At 43.6% G+C, this 18,771-nt stretch overlaps 3 protein-coding genes across 3 annotated transcripts in view; 1 reads left to right on the top strand and 2 right to left on the bottom strand.

Annotated features, from left to right (window-relative positions):
* TSPEAR (thrombospondin type laminin G domain and EAR repeats) overlaps window positions 1-18,771 on the bottom strand; it is a 171,454-nt gene that overhangs the window by 99,518 nt on the left and 53,165 nt on the right. The gene's annotated exons all lie outside the window — the stretch shown is intronic.
* Window positions 869-10,341, top strand: LOC105604734 (keratin-associated protein 10-8-like). Its single transcript, XM_060398177.1, has 3 exons — window positions 869-1,177; window positions 1,316-1,423; window positions 9,874-10,341. Exons 1-3 carry the CDS (start codon window positions 869-871, stop codon window positions 10,339-10,341), a joined length of 885 nt encoding a protein of 294 aa, XP_060254160.1.
* Window positions 16,559-17,957, bottom strand: LOC114110536 (polyadenylate-binding protein-interacting protein 1-like). The gene has a single exon (XM_042237693.2). It carries the CDS (start codon window positions 17,842-17,844, stop codon window positions 16,750-16,752), a length of 1,095 nt encoding a protein of 364 aa, XP_042093627.1. The 5' UTR covers window positions 17,845-17,957; the 3' UTR covers window positions 16,559-16,749.

Here is an 18,771-nt window from a genome sequence, read left to right on the forward strand (position 1 = left end):
GACCCCTGACACATTACTGCAGACATATTTCCTTCCTACCTTGATGTTATGTTCTGTCATAAATGTCATAAAAGTTATGACCAACCTAGACAGCATATTAAAAAGCAGAGACATTACTTTGCCAACAAAGGTCTGTCTAGTCAAAGCTATGATTTTTCCAGTAGTCGTGTATGGATGTGAGGGTTGGACTATAAAGAAAGCTGAGCACCGAAGAATTGATGCTTTTGAACTGTGGTGTTGGAGAAGACTCTTGAGAATCCCTTGGACTGCAAGGAGATCCAACCAGTCCATCCTTAAAGGAAATCAGTCCTGAATATTCATTGGAAGGACTGATGCTGAAGCTGAAACTCCAATTCTTTGGTCACCTGATGTGAAGAATTGACTCATTAGAAAAAACCCTGATGCTGGGAAAGATTGAAGGCAGGAGGAGAAGGGGATGACAGAGGATGAGATGGTTAGATGGCATCACTGACTCAATGGACATGAGTTTGAGTAAACTCCAGGAGTTGGTGATGGACAGGGAGGCCTGGCATGCTGCAGTCCATGGGGTCACAAAGAGTCGGACACGACTGAGTAACTGAACTGAACTGAAAGGTGCTCAAGATGTGTCAACAGACTTCCAGATACACTCAAGAGTTTTAAGAGCTGAGCTCATAAAACCAAACAAAAACTGGCACTAATGAGAGATCATGGGGTTCCAAATACCAATCAGGAAGAGAGGGTGTTGTGAGCCAAACACACAACACAGAGGAGGGGTATAAAGCCAACAGCCTGAGCACCTCACACACAAACACACACACACACACACACACACACACACACGCGCACACACTCACTCAAACCCTCCTCCAGCTCCTCTACCTCCACCATGGCAGCCTCCACTCTGTCCATCTGCTCCAGCGACCTGAGCTATGACTGTCCAGAGAGCTGCTGCGAGCCCCCCTGCTGTGCCCCCAGCTGCTGCGCCCCGGCCCCCCGCCTGACCCTCCTCTGTGCCCCAGTGAGCTGCGAGTCCAGCCCCTGCTGCCAGCCAGCCTGCAGCAGCTCCTGCCCAGCCTTGTGCTGCCAGCAGACCAGCTGCCAGCCTTCCTGTTGCACCTCCTCCCCCTGCCAGCAGGCCTGCTGTGAGCCCGTCTGCTGCAGACCCATCTGCTGCAGGCCTGTCTGCTGCACACCTGTCTGCTGCACATCTGTCTGCTCTGAGGGTTCCCCGTGCTCAGCCCCCTCGTCCTGCTGCAGACCCTCCTCCTCCGTGTCCCTGCTCTGCCACCCTGTGTGCCGCCCCGCCTGCTGTGTGCCCGACTCCTCTTGCCAGCCCAGTTGCTGCCGCCCGGCCTCCTCTGTGTCCCTGCTCTGCCGGCCCGTGTGCCGCCCCGCCTGCTGTGTGCCCACCTCCTCTTGCCAGCCCAGTTGCTGCCGCCCGGCCTCCTCTGTGTCCCTGCTCTGCCAGCCTGCATGCTCCCGCCCGGCTTGCTATGTCCCCGCCTTGGCCCTGGAGCCCTGCTGCTGAGTGTTCCTCTCAAGGTCATCCCAAAGTGTGCGAACTCACAGTCATCTGCAACCTTGGACTCCTTTCGAGAGCCTAGACAGCTTTCCCATCACCGCCCCAGGCCCTGCCGTGAACGCCACCAGGTCACCCCTCCTGGGACTGGCACACCCACTTCTTCCGGTGCCGACTCCCCTCCCGCCACCCTGTCCTGGGTCAGCCTTCCCTCCACAGCCTGTATGGCAGCCCAGCTCTCCCAGGGGTTTGAGCCTCATGTGGCATGAAGGAAGAGATGATAAATGCTTGGACTTGGTTTCTCACCCTCGTCCCCTGTGCTCTGGTGCAACCCCTGCTCCTCTACTCGTTCCTAAGCTGGTTTCAATTTCTCCTCCCCTGTGAACTGTCAGTCCCTTCCAATAAATTCCTTTCCTGATCAGTTTAGTCACAGCTCATTTCTGTTGTTTCCAACTAAGGCCCTTGCTGGATGCTCCCCCCTGTAAGGTGGTCCTGGGTCACTCCCAAGGGCTTCCCTGTTCCTGCCCCTTCAGTGGTGTCCGTCAGCCCCCACTCCCGAAAGATCAGGAGATATCCCCATGGGAGAAGTGAGCTTTGCCTATCCTTACAGCACACACACACACCTTGACTGGAGGTCGATTACAGAGCTGAATGTGGAAGGCAAAATATTGAAGAGCCAGGAGAAATGTCAATAACCTCAGTTATGCAGATGACACCACCCTTATGGCAGAAAGTAAAGAACTAAAGAGCCTCTTGACGAAAGTGAAAGAGGAGGGTGAAAAGGTTGGCTTAAAGCTCAACATTCAGAAAACTAAGATCATGGCATCCAGCCCCATCACTTCATGGCAAATAGATGGGGAAACAGTGGAAGCAGTGGCTGACTTTGTTTTTCTGGGCTCCAAAATCACTGTAGATGGTGATTGCAGCCGTGAAATTAAAATTCACTTACTCCTTGGAAGGAAAGTTATGACCTAGATAGCATATTGAAAAGCAGAGACGCTACTTCGCCGACAAAGATCCGTCTAGTCAAGGCTATGGTTTTTCCAGTGGTCATGTATGGATGTCAGAGTTGGACTACAAGGAAAGCTGAGTGCTGAAGAACTGATGCTTTTGAACTGTGGTGTTGGAGAAGACCCTTGAGAGTACCCTAGAGTGCAAGGAGATCCAACCAGTCCATCCTAAGGGAGATCAATCCTGGGTGTTCATTGGAAGGACTGATGCTGAAGCTGAAACTCCAATACTTTGGCCACCTGATGCGAAGAGCTGTCTCATTTGAAAAGACCGTGATGCTGGGAAAGATTGAGGGCAGGAGGAGAAGGGGACAACAGAGGATGAGATGGTTGGATGGCATCACCAACTCAATGAACATGGGTTTGGGTGGACTCCAGGAGTTGGTGATTGACAGGGAGGCCTGGCGTGCTGCGGTTCATGGGGTCACAAAGACTGAGCGACTGAACTGAACTGAGAATAATACACTGAACAATGTCTTCATGACATTGTGGTAGGCAAAGACTTTTGAAGCAGGACATAAAAAACATTAAGCATAAAAGAAAAGAATCAATAAACTGGACTTCATTAGAATTAAGAACTATTCACAAGAGGTAAAACTATCATTATGTGCAGATGACATGATACTACACATGGAAAACCATAAAGATTCCGCACAAAAGCCACTAGAACTGATAAGTGAATTCAGCAGAGTAGCATGATACAAGATTAACACACAGAAATCGGTTGCATTTCTTTATACTAACAATGACATATCAGAAAGGGAAAGGAAAAAAACATTCTTTTAAAATTGCATCCAATAAAAGACACAACTTGGGAATAAGCCTGATCACAGAGGTGAAAGACTTATATGCAGAGAACTATGAAATATCAATAAAGGAAACTGAAGATCGAAAGAAGTGAAAAGATATTCCATGCTCTTGGTTTGGAAGAATTAATATTGTTAAAATGTCTGTACTACCCAAAGCAATCTACAGATTTAAAGTAACCCCCATCAAATTACCCACATTTTTTACAGAACTAGAACAAATAATTCTGAAATTTATATGGTACCATAAAAGTCCCAGAATTGTCAAAGCAAGCCTGAAGAAAAAGAACAGAACTGGAGGCATAGCCTTCAAGACTTCAGACAATACTACAAAGTTACAGTAATCCAAACACCACAGCAATGGCACAGAAACAGACATGGGTCAGATATGGATCAACAGAACAGACTAGAGAGCCCAGAAATAAACCCACACACCTACAGTCAATTAATCTTCAACAAAGGATGCAAGAATATACAATAGAGAAAAGACAGTCTTTTCAACAAGTCATGTTGGGAAAGCTGGACAGCGATATGCAAATCAACGAAGTTAGAACAGATTGTCACACCCTACACAAAAATAAACTCAAAATGGCTTTAAAACACAAATATAAGACATGACCCCATAAACTCCTAGAAGAGAACATAGGCAAAACATTCTCTGACATAAGTTGTACCAATGATTTCTTAGGTCAGTCTCCCAAAGCAATAGGAATAAAAGCAAAAATAAACAAATAGGACCTAATCAAACTGATAAGCTTTTGCTCAGCAAAGAAAACCATAAACAAACAAAAAGACAACCTGCAGACTGGGAGAAAATATTTGCAAATGATGCAACTGATAAAAACTTAATTTCCAAAATATACAAATAGCTCATACAACTCAATAACAAACAAACAAAAAAAAAAGTGGGCAGAAGATCTAAATAGACATTTCTCCAAAGAAGACATACAGATGGGCCACAGGCATATGAAAAGATGCTCAGCATCACTAATTATTGGAGAAATGCAAATCAAAACTACAATGAGGTACCACCTCAAATTGGTCACAGTGGCCATCATCTAAAAATCTACAAATAGTAAATGCTGGACGGGATGTGGAGAAAAGGGAAGCCTCCCTACACTGTCGGTGGGAATGAAAATTGGTTCAGTCACTATAGAGAACAGTATGGAGGTTCCCTGAAAAACTAAAAATTGAGTTACCATATGATACAGCAATCCCACTGCTAGGCATATATGCGAGAAAACTGCCATTTGGAGAGAAATATGCATCTCTATGCTCATAGCAGCACTGTTTACAATAGCCAAGACCTGGAAGCACCTACATGTCCATTGACAGGTGAATGGATAAAGAAGGTGTGATATATATAAAAAAGAATGAAAAAAAATTTTTAATGAGATAATGCCATTTGCAGCAACAAGGGCCTTATCATACACAATCAACATGGAGATTATCATACTAAGTGAAGTACATCAGAAAGAGAAAGAGAAATACTGTACAAATATCACTTATGCATGAAGTCTAAAATACGACACAAATGCACACATTTATGAAGCTGAAACAAACATAGAGAACAGACTTTTGGCTGCCAAGGGAAAGTGAGGAATAACTTAGGAGCTGGGGATTAGGAGATACACACTACTGTATATAAAATAAACAAGGACCTACTATACAGCACAGGGAACTATATCCAATACCCTGTAATAAATCATAATGGAAAATAACATGAAAAAGAATAAGTATATATGTATAACTGAATCACTATACGCCAATAAAAAGAACTGTTCATCGAAAGACACCATGGGGCTTTCCTGGCAGCTAGCGGTAAAGAACCTGCCTGCCGGTGCAGGAGACACGGGTTCAACCCTTGATCCAGGAAGATCCCACATGCCGCGGAGCAACTAAGTCTGTGTGCCACAACGACTGAAGCCTGCGCGCTCTAGAGCCCGTGCTCCACAGAAAGAGAAACCACTGCAATGTGAAGCCCATGCACCACAACTAGAAAGTGGCCCCTGCTCTCCACAATCAAGAAGGGAAACAGCCCGTGCAGCAACAAAGGACCCTCGTAGTCAAAAACAAATAAATGAAAGTTCTCAGAAAAGAAAGACACCATGAACTCACACATCTATTGGAATGACTCGTATTAAATAAAGACTGTGACACCCAGTGTCACAACGAAGTGGAGGAACCAGAATTCCCACACATTTGCTGTTTCGAAGATAGAATGTGACTATATACACACTTACATTCCTCAACATGCTGGGGGAAAGAGTCCATACTGCATATTCCAATTTACATGCAACTTCAGAAAAGACAAATGCAGTCTAGATGGAGAGGAGAGCTATGGTTCAGGGTCAGGAGGGGGTGGGATTGTCTCTGAAGGAGCACGTGGGAACTCTGGGGATGACGGGAAAGCTCTAGATCTTGCTGTGATCTCATGGTGTTCATGTTTCCCAAAACTCAGCAAATGAAACTCTGAATAAGTCCATTTTGCAGTATGTAAATCATGCCTCTATGAAGTTGACTTCTTGAAAAGGACATCCTCAAGAAAATGAAAATCACAGCCCTGGACCTGGACAAGCTGGATGCAAGTGACTGTCTTGTCGGGGGTGGGCTGCAGCCACTTGCACCGGCTCTCGAGGGCTGACCGTGCATCACTGTGCATTTGGTAACATCACAGTGGTAGCAAAGCTGAGGGTGTCCACATCGTGGAAACTGACAAACACAATACACCAGGGCTTTCTTGTTTTTGTTTTACAGCCAGACGGTTATTATATATTTACTGGCACAAAACTGCTTAGATACAAAGATAACTCATATTCAGAATGTATAATAAATTTCTACAAATCAGTAAGAAATGCAATTAACCCTACTAAAAAAATCAAACGACTTGAACAGACACCTCCCAAGAAAAGATATCTGAATGTTCAACTTTACTGCATCAGGAATGCAAATTAATTCAACATCGTGTACTGAAATGGAGCAGGACCCTGTGGTCTTATCCCTCATGCCTTCAGTCTACCTTTTGTCTATAGAAAACTTTAGCCAAATAATAATTTTAATCAGAGAAGTGAGAAAACAGAAGCAAAGGAAAACAGTCCAATAAGACTAAATAATATTTAGTCATTAAGCAAAGTCAAGGACCTTCAGTTCCTTCTCAAGGGCAATATATTCTGAGTCATCTCCTGTGAACTGTCTTACAGCTACTGAAACCCCCACTGGGTGGAAGAAGTCACCTACATTAGGACCAGACTGTAGCCAAGACATAAGATGCCAAATTCTGAGAACTGGCTCCAAAGAAATGGGAACAAACTGACCCTGGAAATGAATATTAACTGTACTTAGTCAAGATGATGCTGGTCAGACAACCGATGACTAATTTCCAGATGACTGTCAGAGCTGACTGTGCTGTTTATCCAGGTAACTTCTCCCTCCAGCAATAAAACCTCTTACCCTCTTATTGTTGGTGGGGGCCAAGGCGGTGGTGGGGGCGGGCAGCCAGCCTTTGGATAAGAGCCTGCCCTCCCCCCACCTGCCAGCATCCAAAATAAAGCAAACGTGCCTTTCCTCCAACCTTCCCTCTATATTGGCTTTTGAGCAAGCAGCTGGACCCCACTTTCAGTAACAGTAACCCTATATTTTCCATAAGGGATAAAAACACCTTTTAAAAAACTATAGAGCAACTGAAATTCATAAAACTCACTTGTGGGGAAGTAACTCTGTAAAAAGTTGTTAGTCAGTATATGCTAAACTACAGATACCCCTTTCATGTGACCCAGCATTTCGACACTGGGGTATATACCAAAAAGAAATTAGTGAATACGCCCACCAAAAGCAAAATATACAAGAATTTTTATAGCAGCATCTTTCATATTAGCCAAAATCTAGAAATAATCCAAATCTCCATCACCGGGAAAGAGAATATTAAGTAAAACACAGTGGGGTTTAATGCAATGGTTTTCATCACAGCAGTACAATGAGCTATATGACTCAGGCAGCCACATGGGTGCTTATTTCTGATGTTTGTTGAGTAAAATAATGAACAAAAAAGTAGAGAGAACAGATGAAACTTATCAATGGGAGAAGGTGGAAATGTGACTCCTCCTAGGGAGAAGTGAGTTAACTGAGAAACAGCACAGGGGGACAGCTAGAATTCTGGGAATGTTCTCCACCTTCAAAAAATATACTTGAGGAAAAGTTTCCCAATCCAGAGGACCATCCCAAGCTAAACTATCAGTCAAGTGTAAGGGCAGAATAAGGCATTTTTTAGTTATGCTAGACTCAAAAATTAATCTCCCATAAACCTGTTTTCAGAAAACCACTTGAGGGTGTGCTCCACCCAAATAAGGGCATCAACTCAGAAAGAAAAAGACACCGCATTGGGGAAATAAGAGACCCAAGAGAGAGAGGAGGAAAATCTAAAGACAATAGTGAAGAGAGATCCTTGAATGATACCTGCACATCTGGCTGAGAGAAGAGCCAACGGATCGGTTCAGTTCACTCACTCACTCGTGTACGACTTTGCGACTCCGTGGAGTGCAACACACCAGGCTTCCCTGTCCATCACCAATTCCTGGAGCTTGCTCAAGCTCATGTCCATTGTGTCGGTGATGTCATCCAACCATCTCATCCTCTGTCATCCCCTTCTCCTCCTGCCTTCAATCTTTCCTAGCATCAGGGTCTTTTCCAATGAGTCAGCTCTTCCCATCAGGTGGCCACAGTATTGGAGTTTCAGCTTCAGCATCAGTCCTTCCAAAGAATATTCAGGACTGATCTCCTTTAGGATTGACTGGTTTGATCTCCTTGCAGTCCAAGGGACTCTCAAGAGTCTTTTCCAACATTAAAGTTTAAAAGCATCAATTCTTTAGTGCTCAGCTTTCATTATGATCCAACTCTCACATCCATACAGGACTACTGGAAAAACCATAGCTTTGACTAGATGGACCTTTGTTGGCAAAGCAATGTAATGTCTCTGCTTTTTAACGTGCTGTCTAGGTTTGTCATATATCGGCCAATAGGTATAGACCCACAAATACAGAGGGCTCCAGAAAATGGATTTCCAAAAATAAATGAAGCCAATAGATTCCCTGTTATGTTGGAACCTCTTGAATGAGCATGGGATGAATTAGAGAACCTGGGAATGGTTTATTGATAGTTACACAGAAGAATTAATACTTTCAAATTGTGGTGTTGGAGAAGACTCCTGAGAGTCCCTTGGGCTGCCCGCAAGATCAAACTAGTCAATCCTAAAGGAAATCAACCCTGAATATTCATTGGAAGGACTGATGCTGAAGCTGAAACACCAATACTTTGGCCACCTGATGTGAAGAGTTGACTCCTTGGAAAAGACCTTGATGATGGTAAAGACTGAGGGCAAAAAAAGGAGAAGGGGGTGGCAGAGGATGAGATGGTTGGATAGCATCACCAACTCATTGGACATGAATTTGAGCAAACTCCAGGGGATGGTGAAGATCAGGGAAGCCTGGTATGCTGAAGTCCATGGGATCTCAAAGAGTCAGTCATGACTTGGCAACTGAACAACCCCAGAAAGATAAGCAAATAAACCCAAGAAGCAATTGTTAACTCTAAGAAATGAAAAACACAAGCAAAAACAAGTATAAATAAGGAAGTTAAATCTTGTTTCACTACACAGACTTGGCTATGGACAATGTTCAATTAAAATACTAATAATAATACAGATTTTGACCATGAGTTTAACCAAATATTGGGGTTTCACTGCCTTCTGACTATGCAGAGAGGGAGTTTTCTTGGGGCTGATGGAAAACAAGAGAAAGGCTTCCTTCTACAATAGGAAATCAGATCATATCTAAATGTGAAACTCAGATATAACATAATATGCATATAAGAAACTGTGAGATAAATAGAACTAAAAACAGTGTTTCAGATGAGCACTGGAAAAGACGCATATAGGGATGAGCCGTGGACACCCTGCCTCCAGGTCTGCAGGTGGAGAGGGTAAGAGGGTACCCTCCCACCAGGATACCTGTTGTTCAACACAAGAGGGTCTGCAACATGTGTGGAGCGTCTGTAGGCACAAAACATCCTGGGACCAGAATTCATATCAAAGAAACACAAGCAAAGAGGTGGAGAGAGCAGTCAAGGCTCTACAGACACACCCAGAGAGTCTGCATCTCAATGCTTGTTTTTAAGACACAAAAACACCTCCAGTCATCAGACGGCTCAAGGACGGTGGGATAAACATCTCACAGTAAATAAACTAATAACCTCATCTGGGAACATCCTCTTAGCAGTAATGAGGAAAAAGAAAGTCTGTTGAGCCTCAGGTGAGGCAGAGCATCCCAGGGAGGGATATAAAAGCCCCAGTGCCCAGAGCACCTCACTCACCCACCAATCACACCCCCAACTGGAACACCTCTCAGCACAAACCCCCAGCATGGCCGACACCTGCTGTTCCAGGACTTGCGTTGTTGCTGCATCCACCTTGTCTGTCTGCTCCAGCGACCTGAGCTGTGGCAACCAGGTCAGCTCACCCAGTGCCTGCATCGGCTCCTCCTGGCAGGTGGATGATTGCCAGGAGACCTGCTGCGAGCCCACCTGCTGTGCCCCCAGCTGCTGTGCCCCAGCCCCGCGCCTGACCCTCATCTGTGCTCCAGTGAACTGCGAGTCCAGCCCCTGCTGCCAGCCAGCCTGCAGCAGCTCCTCTCCCTGCCAGCAGGCCTGCTGTGTGCCTGTCTGCTGCAGGCCCATCTCTTGCACACCTGTCTGCTGCAGGCCTGTCTGCTGCAAGCCAGTCTCTTGTGCACCTGTGTGCTGCAGGCTTGTCTGCTGCACACCTGTCTGCTGCAGGCCCGTGTGCTGTGAGGCCTACCCCTGCTCAGCCTCCTCATCCTGCTGTAGACCCTCCTCCTCCGTGTCCCTCCTCTGCCGCCCCGTGTGCCGCCCTGCCTGCTGCGTGCCCACCTCCTCCTGCCAGCCCAGCTGCTGCCGCCCGGCCACCTCCGTGTCCCTCCTCTGCCAACCCTCATGCTCCAGCCCAGCCTGCTGAGTCCCTGCCTGGGTCTCGGACCCCTGCTGCTAACCTGACACGTCCCCTTGGAGCCAGCAGGTTCCAGGGATCCTGCCCTCCACCAGACACACTTGAGCTCCCTGACCCCCCTGGCTTGCTTGGCCTGTTCTCCCCAAGTCAGGCTCAGCACACGGAAAAGACCAGACCCCACTGCACCCCAGCCCTGGCCGAGCTCTGGGGGCCTGACCTGCTCAGGGAACTCCTCTCCTGACTTTGGCCCATGAGTGCCCTGGCTGCTCCATACCTGCTTCCTTGATGCCTGGTCATCCTGGGCCCTGCTGACCTTGGTCCTGGCCTGAGCAGTGTTGCTCTGCATCTCTGAGCACCAATAAAATTTCTGCTGCCCTCACTGGGTCTCCATGCTGACACCTGGGGCAGGAGGGGTGGGTGTGAGGCCTAGCCCTCCTTTACATCATCACATCTGGGGAACCTGAGGGGCTCCTGCACCTGACACCAGTCTGCCTTGTGCCACTGTTCAGCTGTCCAGGCATCACCCTAGCCCTGCTGCACTCCTGAAGCTTTGCTCTTGGGCAAGTCCTGTAGGTACCACCTGGGCTCAGATCAAAGACCACCACCCCCCCAACTCCCTGTGGTAGAGGCAGCCTCTCCAGTCCCAGGGACCGCCAGGACCCAGCAGCGCTGGGAGGGGGACATGGGGTGACTGTGGCAATTGGCGGGCCCAGCATCCAGACACCCACCCTCCCAAGAGGACTCACTCACCCACTCACAGATGCTGGGAGGCCCCGGGCTCCAGCACGTGCCAGTTGCTGGGAAGCCGAAAGCAGACAAACTGCAGCCTCTGGAGCACCCCCTCCCCGCTGCCTGCCAGGCTGGGCTGGTGGAGAGCTGATGGGAAAGGCTAGACCTCGGGCGGTGACGATGGACAAAGACCTGAACAGTGTGAGCACCTGTCTGATTATGGGCAGGAGACACATGGGAACACACGTGTCCAATGGAGCCATATTTGGTGTCACACACGACCAAGCATCAGAGAACAGAGTCCTGGAGTTGAAGTCCTGAGCAGAGGCGCAGACACGGTGACAAGACAATCACCTCATTGTCCCCAAAGGGTTCTAGGTCTTTACTCCTTAACAACAGTGTAGATTCACAGCACAGGGGCACACGCTTATCTATCTTTGCCAACTTGATAAGGAAAAACTTATGTGGAAGGGAGGTTCAAGAGGGAGGGGACATATGTATACCTATGGCCGATTCATGTTCATGTATGGCAGAAACCAATACAATACTGTAAAGCAATTACTCTTCAATTAAAAATTTAAACAAAGATTTAGGCAAATAGTATTTTGAGAATAAAGAGCATGGAACATGTATGTAGTTAAATGTAAAAATGAAAAGAAAAACTTATCATGGTTTCTTTTGCCTGAACACAGAGCATCCCAAAGTGTGGGTCCACCATTATTGATTTATTAGCACTAGGTGGACACACACTTAAAAGTCTCCCTATGTGTGCTCACTCAGTCGTGTCTGACTCTTTGCGATCCCATGGACTGTAGCCCACCAGACTCCTCTGTCCATGGAATTTTCCAGGCAAGAATCCTGGACTGGGTTGCCATTTCCTACTCCAGGGGATCTTCCCAACCCAGGGACCAAACCTGCATATCTTGCGTTTCCTGCATTGGCGGGTGGATTCTTTACCACCTGGGAAGCCTCAAAGTCTCCCTACTTCTGACTATTACAAACGTCACCACTAGACAAGTCCTCAGCACACACCCATGGCACTAGTGCACACAGCGCTTAAATTCCCAGACATGGGATTGCCCCATTAAAGAGTTTGCCGATTTTAGATTCTGGATGACATTGACAAATACCCTAAAAGGGACTTTTCAAAATTGTGCCCGCTAAGAGTGATGTCAGGAAAGACAGGGACTAGAGAACTCTAAGGGCTCACTCCCCACAGAAACACCGAAGAAACTGGCAAAACTCTCAGAATCAGCCACATCTGAACTCTGGAAATGGTAAAAGTTTTACAACAACCAGGAAGCAGGAAAAGGCTCCACGAAGAAACAGGCAACTGAGGCAGGTAGGAGAGCTTGGTGGCATTTTAGCAGAGCCTCACCCCACCAGCACCACCACCATCACTCCACTCCCCCACCCCTGGCCCCCCCAGCTCAGCAGCAGTCTTGAAGACAGCCGCCTGTGTGCCAGTGAGGCTCCTGGTGCTGAAGGGAGCAAGCAGAGCTAATTCCGAAAGAAGTGTGGTTGTCTGTTTTAACCTGTTGGTGGCTTCTGGAAGGACTCACACTAAGGACTTGCCTCCATTTCTCATAACTCAGAACTCTCTGGAGGCAGACAGTGTTTGTCAAATCAACTGGCTGCTATGCCAGGGGGAAAATATCAGTTGTGACAAACGAGATACCCCAAAGAGCCTAAGACAAAGATCTGTGAAGTGAGATGCATTGCGGAACGCGACTTTCAGGTCTACCACAGCCTCCTGAGGGCAAGAAGAGTCTGAGCATACTCATGAGGAGACACAACCTCAGAGAGCACCTGAGAAGGCCATTTGCACTCACCTCTGGCCCCACCTCCAGGTCTGAGCAAGGAGGAAGTGGAGGTGAAGGCAGAGTTGTAAACTGCCCAGCTGAGGTCTGAAAGCATTCCCTGACTCACAAACAGAGTACAAATACAAAGACTGGAAAAAATATTTTCGGCTCCAGTGTTTAAGGAACTTTCTGTCAAACCACTACCTGACCACTAAGCTAATGAACATTAGAAAGAGTACAGTCATTCCAAAACAAGTTCAGAAGAGTCATCAAACAAAATGACAATAAGTCAGTCACAACAATCAGCAACCACAAACTACAGGAGGAAAACCTGATGTTCAGAATTATTGCATTATCATATTCACGATCCCCCATTTCCATCGAAAATTGTGCAGTATGTAAAGAAAAAGTATGGCTCATTGATACTCAAAAAAAAAAAAAAAAAAGCAATTAGTAGAAAATGTCCCTGAAGAAGCCCAGGAATTGAAATTACTAGACAAAGTCTTCAATCAACTTTTAATGTACTCAAGTAGTTCAAGGAAACCATGAACAAAGTTTAAGTCTCGTGAAATAGAACAGCAATATAGAGACAGAAATTACATTTTTTTAAAAAGCACTAAAAAGAATTTCTAGAGTTGAAATGCGTAAAAACCGAAATGAAGATTTCACTGAAGGGGCTCAATAGCATATTTGAGGAGGCAGAAGATTTAGCAAATGTGAAAATAAGTCAGTTGAAAGACTCCAGCTTGAAGAGTAGATGGGAAAAAAGAATGAAGATAAATGAAGAGAACTCAAGAGACCTGTGGGACAGCATCAAGTGTACCAGCATACACCTAATAGGAGTTCCAGGAAGAGAGAAGAGAAAGGAGCAGAAAAAATTATTTGAAGAAATAATGGCCAAAAACTCCCCAAATTTGAGGAAACATGCGAATCTACATGTCCAAGGTGCTCAGTGATCTCCAAGTAGAATAAACTCAAAGAAGTATACACTGAAAGATGGTCCAGTTAAATTATCCAAAGACAATGATAGGATCTTACAAGCAGCAAGAAGAGAGTTAACACCCGATTCATTATTAGAAACTGTGAGACTAGAGGCAGAGAGATGACTTTTAAAGTGCTGAAAGAAAAAAACTGTCAACCAAGAAGTCTACATCCAGCAAAATTACCCCTCAAAAATGATAGAGGAAAAAAAAGACATTTCCAGGTAAATAAAAACTGAAAGAGTCCATAGTTACTAGACATGCCCTACAAGCTATGATAATTCAGACTGAGATAAAAGGCACCAAACACAAACTTGAAACAATATAAGAAATAAAGAACATCAGGAAAATTGTCAATTTTGGTAGTTTGTGTTTATGAGATTTTCCATTTTTCTAGGTGATCTAATTTTTTAGCAATAGTTGTTCATAGTACTCCTGTATAATCCTTTTTGTTTATGAAATGTCAGTAGTGATGTCCCCATTTTTATATCTGATTGTAGTAACTTGAGACTTTTCCTTTTTTCTTAGTCAGTCTAGCTAAATGTTTGTTGATTGTGCTGCTCTTTTCAAAGAACTAACTTTTAGGTTCATTGACTATCTCTATTTTTCTAAGTTTCTATTTCTTTCATCTGAGTTCTCATCTTTATTTCCTTCCTTCTGCTAGCTACGGGTTTGGTTTGTTCTTCTTCTTCTAACTCCTTGAAGAGTAAAGTTAGATTCTTAACCTGAGATTTTTCTTCTTTTTTAATGTAATTGTTAGTAGGTATAAATTTTCCCCTCAGCATCGTTTTTGCTGTATCCTGTAAGTATTGGCTTGCTGTGTTTTCATTTACATTCACCTGAAAAGTATTTGCTAACTTGCCTTTTGATTCTTTCTTAAGCCACTGGTTGTTTAAGACTGTACTGTTTTTATTTCCATTTATCTGTGAATTTTCTAGTTTTCCTTTTGTTACTTGATTCCTAGTTTCTTTCCATTGTGGTCAGAGAAGATATTCTTAATGATTTCAATCTTTTGAAATTTACTGAGATTTGTCTTATGGCTTAACACACGGTCTAATGTGGAGAATGTCCCATGTGTACCTGAAAAAACAACGTGTACCCTATTGCTGAGTGTTTTGTATGAATGCTAGTCTGGCTGGTTTATAGTGTCCTTCAAGGCCTCTATTTCATTACCAAACTTGATCTAGTTGTTCTATTTCATCCTTTAGTAATGGAAATAACTAATTATTTTTAAAAAAATACTAATTCTCTCCTCATTCTGTCTATTTCACTTTATATAGTTTAAGTCTATTGCTAGGACCATATAGGCTTATGATTGTTATATCTTCTTGACAGAGCAACATTTTTATCAATATTTAATTTCCGTATTTGCCCTTACTACAATTTTTGACTCAAAGTTCATTTTGTCTAATTTTATTATTGCTATCCATCTCTCTCTTGGTTATTATTTTCATGAAATTTTCCCCATCCTTTCACTTTCATTCTATTTGTATCTTTGGCTCTAAAGGGAGTGAACTGACTCAAAAAGACATAGGCAAGATATAACTCAAGTGACAAGACTAAATCACTAATCGAAAACTTCACCAAAAAGAAAAGCTCAGGACCAGCTCAATGCTGAATTCTACTAAACATTTATAGAACAATCGCTACCAGTCTCTCTCAACTCTTTCCAAAACAGAAGATATGGGAGCACTTTCTAACCAATTCTATGAGGTCAGCACCATCCTGATGTCAAAGTCACACAAAGACTAAGAAAAGGAAAAAAGAAAACTACAGACTGAAATTCTTTACAGATACAGATTTTTTTTTTAGAGGAAACAAAACTATTTAAATTTTATTTTTAAAGTCTAATTTTAATCCAGACCAAACAAGCCAAAAAGTGAGAAAGCTAATTGAATTAGCAGACACAGATGTACCAAATGTAAAACAGTGGGTTATTAACAGAACTATTTACATGCATATTTACAGGCAATCTTTTTGTACATAAGTTTTAGTTAGCTGGAAAAAGATTTTTGACATAGGTAAAAATATTACTAAGGTAGGGCTGAGGTGGTACCACATTATAGTAAAAATATTAGAAAAGTGGTTCAAGTTTATTGATTATAAAGCAGATGAAAACTTGAGTGACAAAGATCTAGTAAAATTCTCTAGTAAAAAAGTCAATGCAACTTATGCTATAAAACAAAAATGAGAAAGCCATATAAATGAAGCAGAATAATATTCTAGGTTTTTAGAGTAATGAAGTTAGGTTAAAAAAAAAAATTCTAGAACTGCAACAAATCCTCAGTGAAGATCTTGGTTGTTTAGTTGGGAGTTCTTACTTTTTTTAAAAAATGCCATTTTAAAAGCCCTTGGTATCAAATAGCATCTGGACATGTAAATCAGTTGTTAATGACATTTCTAAGACTTCAAGTCCTAAAGATACTTGTGACTGTGATTCATACTTGAAACTCAATTCATTGAGACTAAATGTAAAACTAAGTGAAAGCTGTAATACTCATATCTAAGAAAGGATGCTACATTTTGCAGTTATATGTATTTTCAGACTAAGAATTTTTCCCTCAAGAAAAGTAGAATTTAAAGGATAAGCTACTAACCAGCTAGCAAAATTTACTTTCAACATTTTTCATTTTTTTCAAAATTGATTTTATTGCAGCCAAAACAGTGGAATTAACTGTACATAATAAACTATTATACATATATACACATTTTAGGTTATAGGGAATAAAGTTTATTTTGGCAGAGAGTGTTAAACAAAATTAAAGTTGCATACATTAGTAACATAACTCAACATCCTTAATTTCGTATAAGTGTGACACATTTTCTTGCTTTCCTGTGTTCTGCTAAATCACCATAACCTAAACTGCTTTATAAAATGGATACACTGAAATTTAACTTCACTGTTTTCACGTACGCTCTGATTCCAAACAAAACTTTTCATAAGCTTCTTCTATCTCTGGGTCCATCTCATCATCAATATCATCCAAGTACGGATCACCACCCCCTGATAAATCTGTTCCATTTTCTTCATAATCTGGAAAAAAGTCTTCTCTTTCAAGTAACTCTTGATATTTCTCTTGGTAATCTGGATCAGCTGCAGTGAAAGGAATACCATCAGATGTATAAAATGTTGGCTCATTCATAAAATAATTAGGATCATTTTCAGGTGTTGCTTCCCTGTATGTTGACGCAGCATGGACTCTACCCCAGTTACTTGACCTGAGTTCTACAAGCTTCAAAAGCATCTGTTTTACATCTCTGCTGCAATTTGCATCTAGGACAACATTTTCAATTCTCTGAATAATTTCTTCCATGTCAGTCTTTCCTTTTTCCTTCCAGGCATCTTCTAAAACTGACCCTGTCAACTTCAGTAATTTTACTGCACAAATTAAGTTGTCATCCATAGGATTAGAGAAGAGGGCATTCAGCAACTCCCGAAGACCGACCTGAAGAATGTCTGCCCTTGTAACCTGTCCATTTGTCCCTCTGATCTCCAGGTTAAGATAAAGTTCTCCCAGGAAGAGCACAAATGCATGGAATCGTTTTCGAGTCACCTCATCCCCTTTTGCAGCTTGATCTTTAACTTCATATTCAGTCCGACATCTTTGAAGTAGCAATTGGCGGAAGTTGCCACTCTGTGGGCTAATTGTCAGATGATGGGACGGGTAGTTACAGAGGCGCGCTCCCATGTAAGAGAAATTGGGGATAGATGTGGCCTGTTGATAGATGAGTTCCACAAGTTCTTGCAAAGCATCATCTGTTGTAACCCAGCCATTCAGGGTCTCTGCAAACTGTCCAATTTCAGTTTCAAAACTGCCAGGCTGTTCTGTAAGATGATTCAAAAAATCCTGAACATATTCTGATAAAGTAGGATAATCCTCACAGCCGTCCTCATAGGATTCCGTATAATTAGAAGAATAACTTGATGGGTAGAATTCAGGAGCGTTTACAGACAGCTTAGACATTAATACAGGAGCTACAACCACCTGGGGTTTAGCCATTGCTGACTCCGAATTCTGCTGTGGGATGTTATTCGGAGAACTAGATGGAGCTCTCAGGGGCCTCGTTTGTTCCCTGCTAGGCCCCTGCGCGATGGTTCTCGGGAGAGAAGTGCGAGACTGACGGTTGAGGCGAGGAAATAAATAAATTACGGGGGAGGGGGCGTGGAGCCGGCGCCAGGGTTCGCGGACGCGCACCTTCCGGGGGCCCGCAGGTGTGTTCAATGTGTGGGCGCAGGCGAGACCCCCAGATACCGATTTTTTTAAATCCTCAGCAAAATATAATCAAACAAAATCCAGCAGCGTATTAAAAGGATGTCCACATTGTGGATATACACCATAACCAAGTGGGATTAATCGAAAGAATGCGAGAGTGATTCACCATGTGAAAACCAGTCATGTAATGCTCCACATTAATAAAATAAAGGGGGGGGGGGGAATCCCACATGATCATCTCAATTGACACAGGAAAAGAATTTGAAAAAGAGACAACACTCCTTCAAGCTAGAACACTGAGAAAACTAAGAGTACAGAGAATTTCCTCAACTGTATAACAGAGGTCATTTTGAAAAACCCACAGTCATCAACACGCTCAATGGTAAAATACTGAAAACTTCTCCCTACAATCAGGAAAAAGACAATGATGTCCACTTTCACCGCTTCTAGTCAAGGTTGTCCTGGAAGTTCTAGTCAGAGAAATTAGGCAAGAAAAAGAAACAAAAGATACCCAAATTAGAAAGAAAGAAAGAAAACTTAGCACAGAGCTACAGTCTTCTAAATAGTGGTACTGATACAAGGATAGCCATAATAGATCAATGGAATAAGACCATATATCTATGGTCTGCTGATTTTAACAAGAGTATCAAGACCATTCAATGGGAAAAGAATCGTCTCTTCAATAAATGGTGCTGGGACAACTAATAGTTACAG

This window comes from Ovis aries, chromosome 1, assembly GCF_016772045.2.
Source record: "Ovis aries strain OAR_USU_Benz2616 breed Rambouillet chromosome 1, ARS-UI_Ramb_v3.0, whole genome shotgun sequence".
Classification (NCBI taxonomy): domain Eukaryota; kingdom Metazoa; phylum Chordata; class Mammalia; order Artiodactyla; family Bovidae; genus Ovis; species Ovis aries.

Coding starts and splice junctions, on each gene's coding strand:
- LOC105604734 (XM_060398177.1), top strand. CDS start 869: ATGGCAGCCTCCACTCTGTCCATCTGCTCCAGCGACCTGAGCTATGAC. Junction 1,178..1,315: donor GGCCTGTCTGCTGCACACCT/GTCTGCTGCACA, acceptor TCCTCTTGCCAG/CCCAGTTGCTGCCGCCCGGC. Junction 1,424..9,873: donor AGCCCAGTTGCTGCCGCCCG/GCCTCCTCTGTG, acceptor GATTGCCAGGAG/ACCTGCTGCGAGCCCACCTG.
- LOC114110536 (XM_042237693.2), bottom strand. CDS start 17,844: ATGGCTAAACCCCAGGTGGTTGTAGCTCCTGTATTAATGTCTAAGCTG.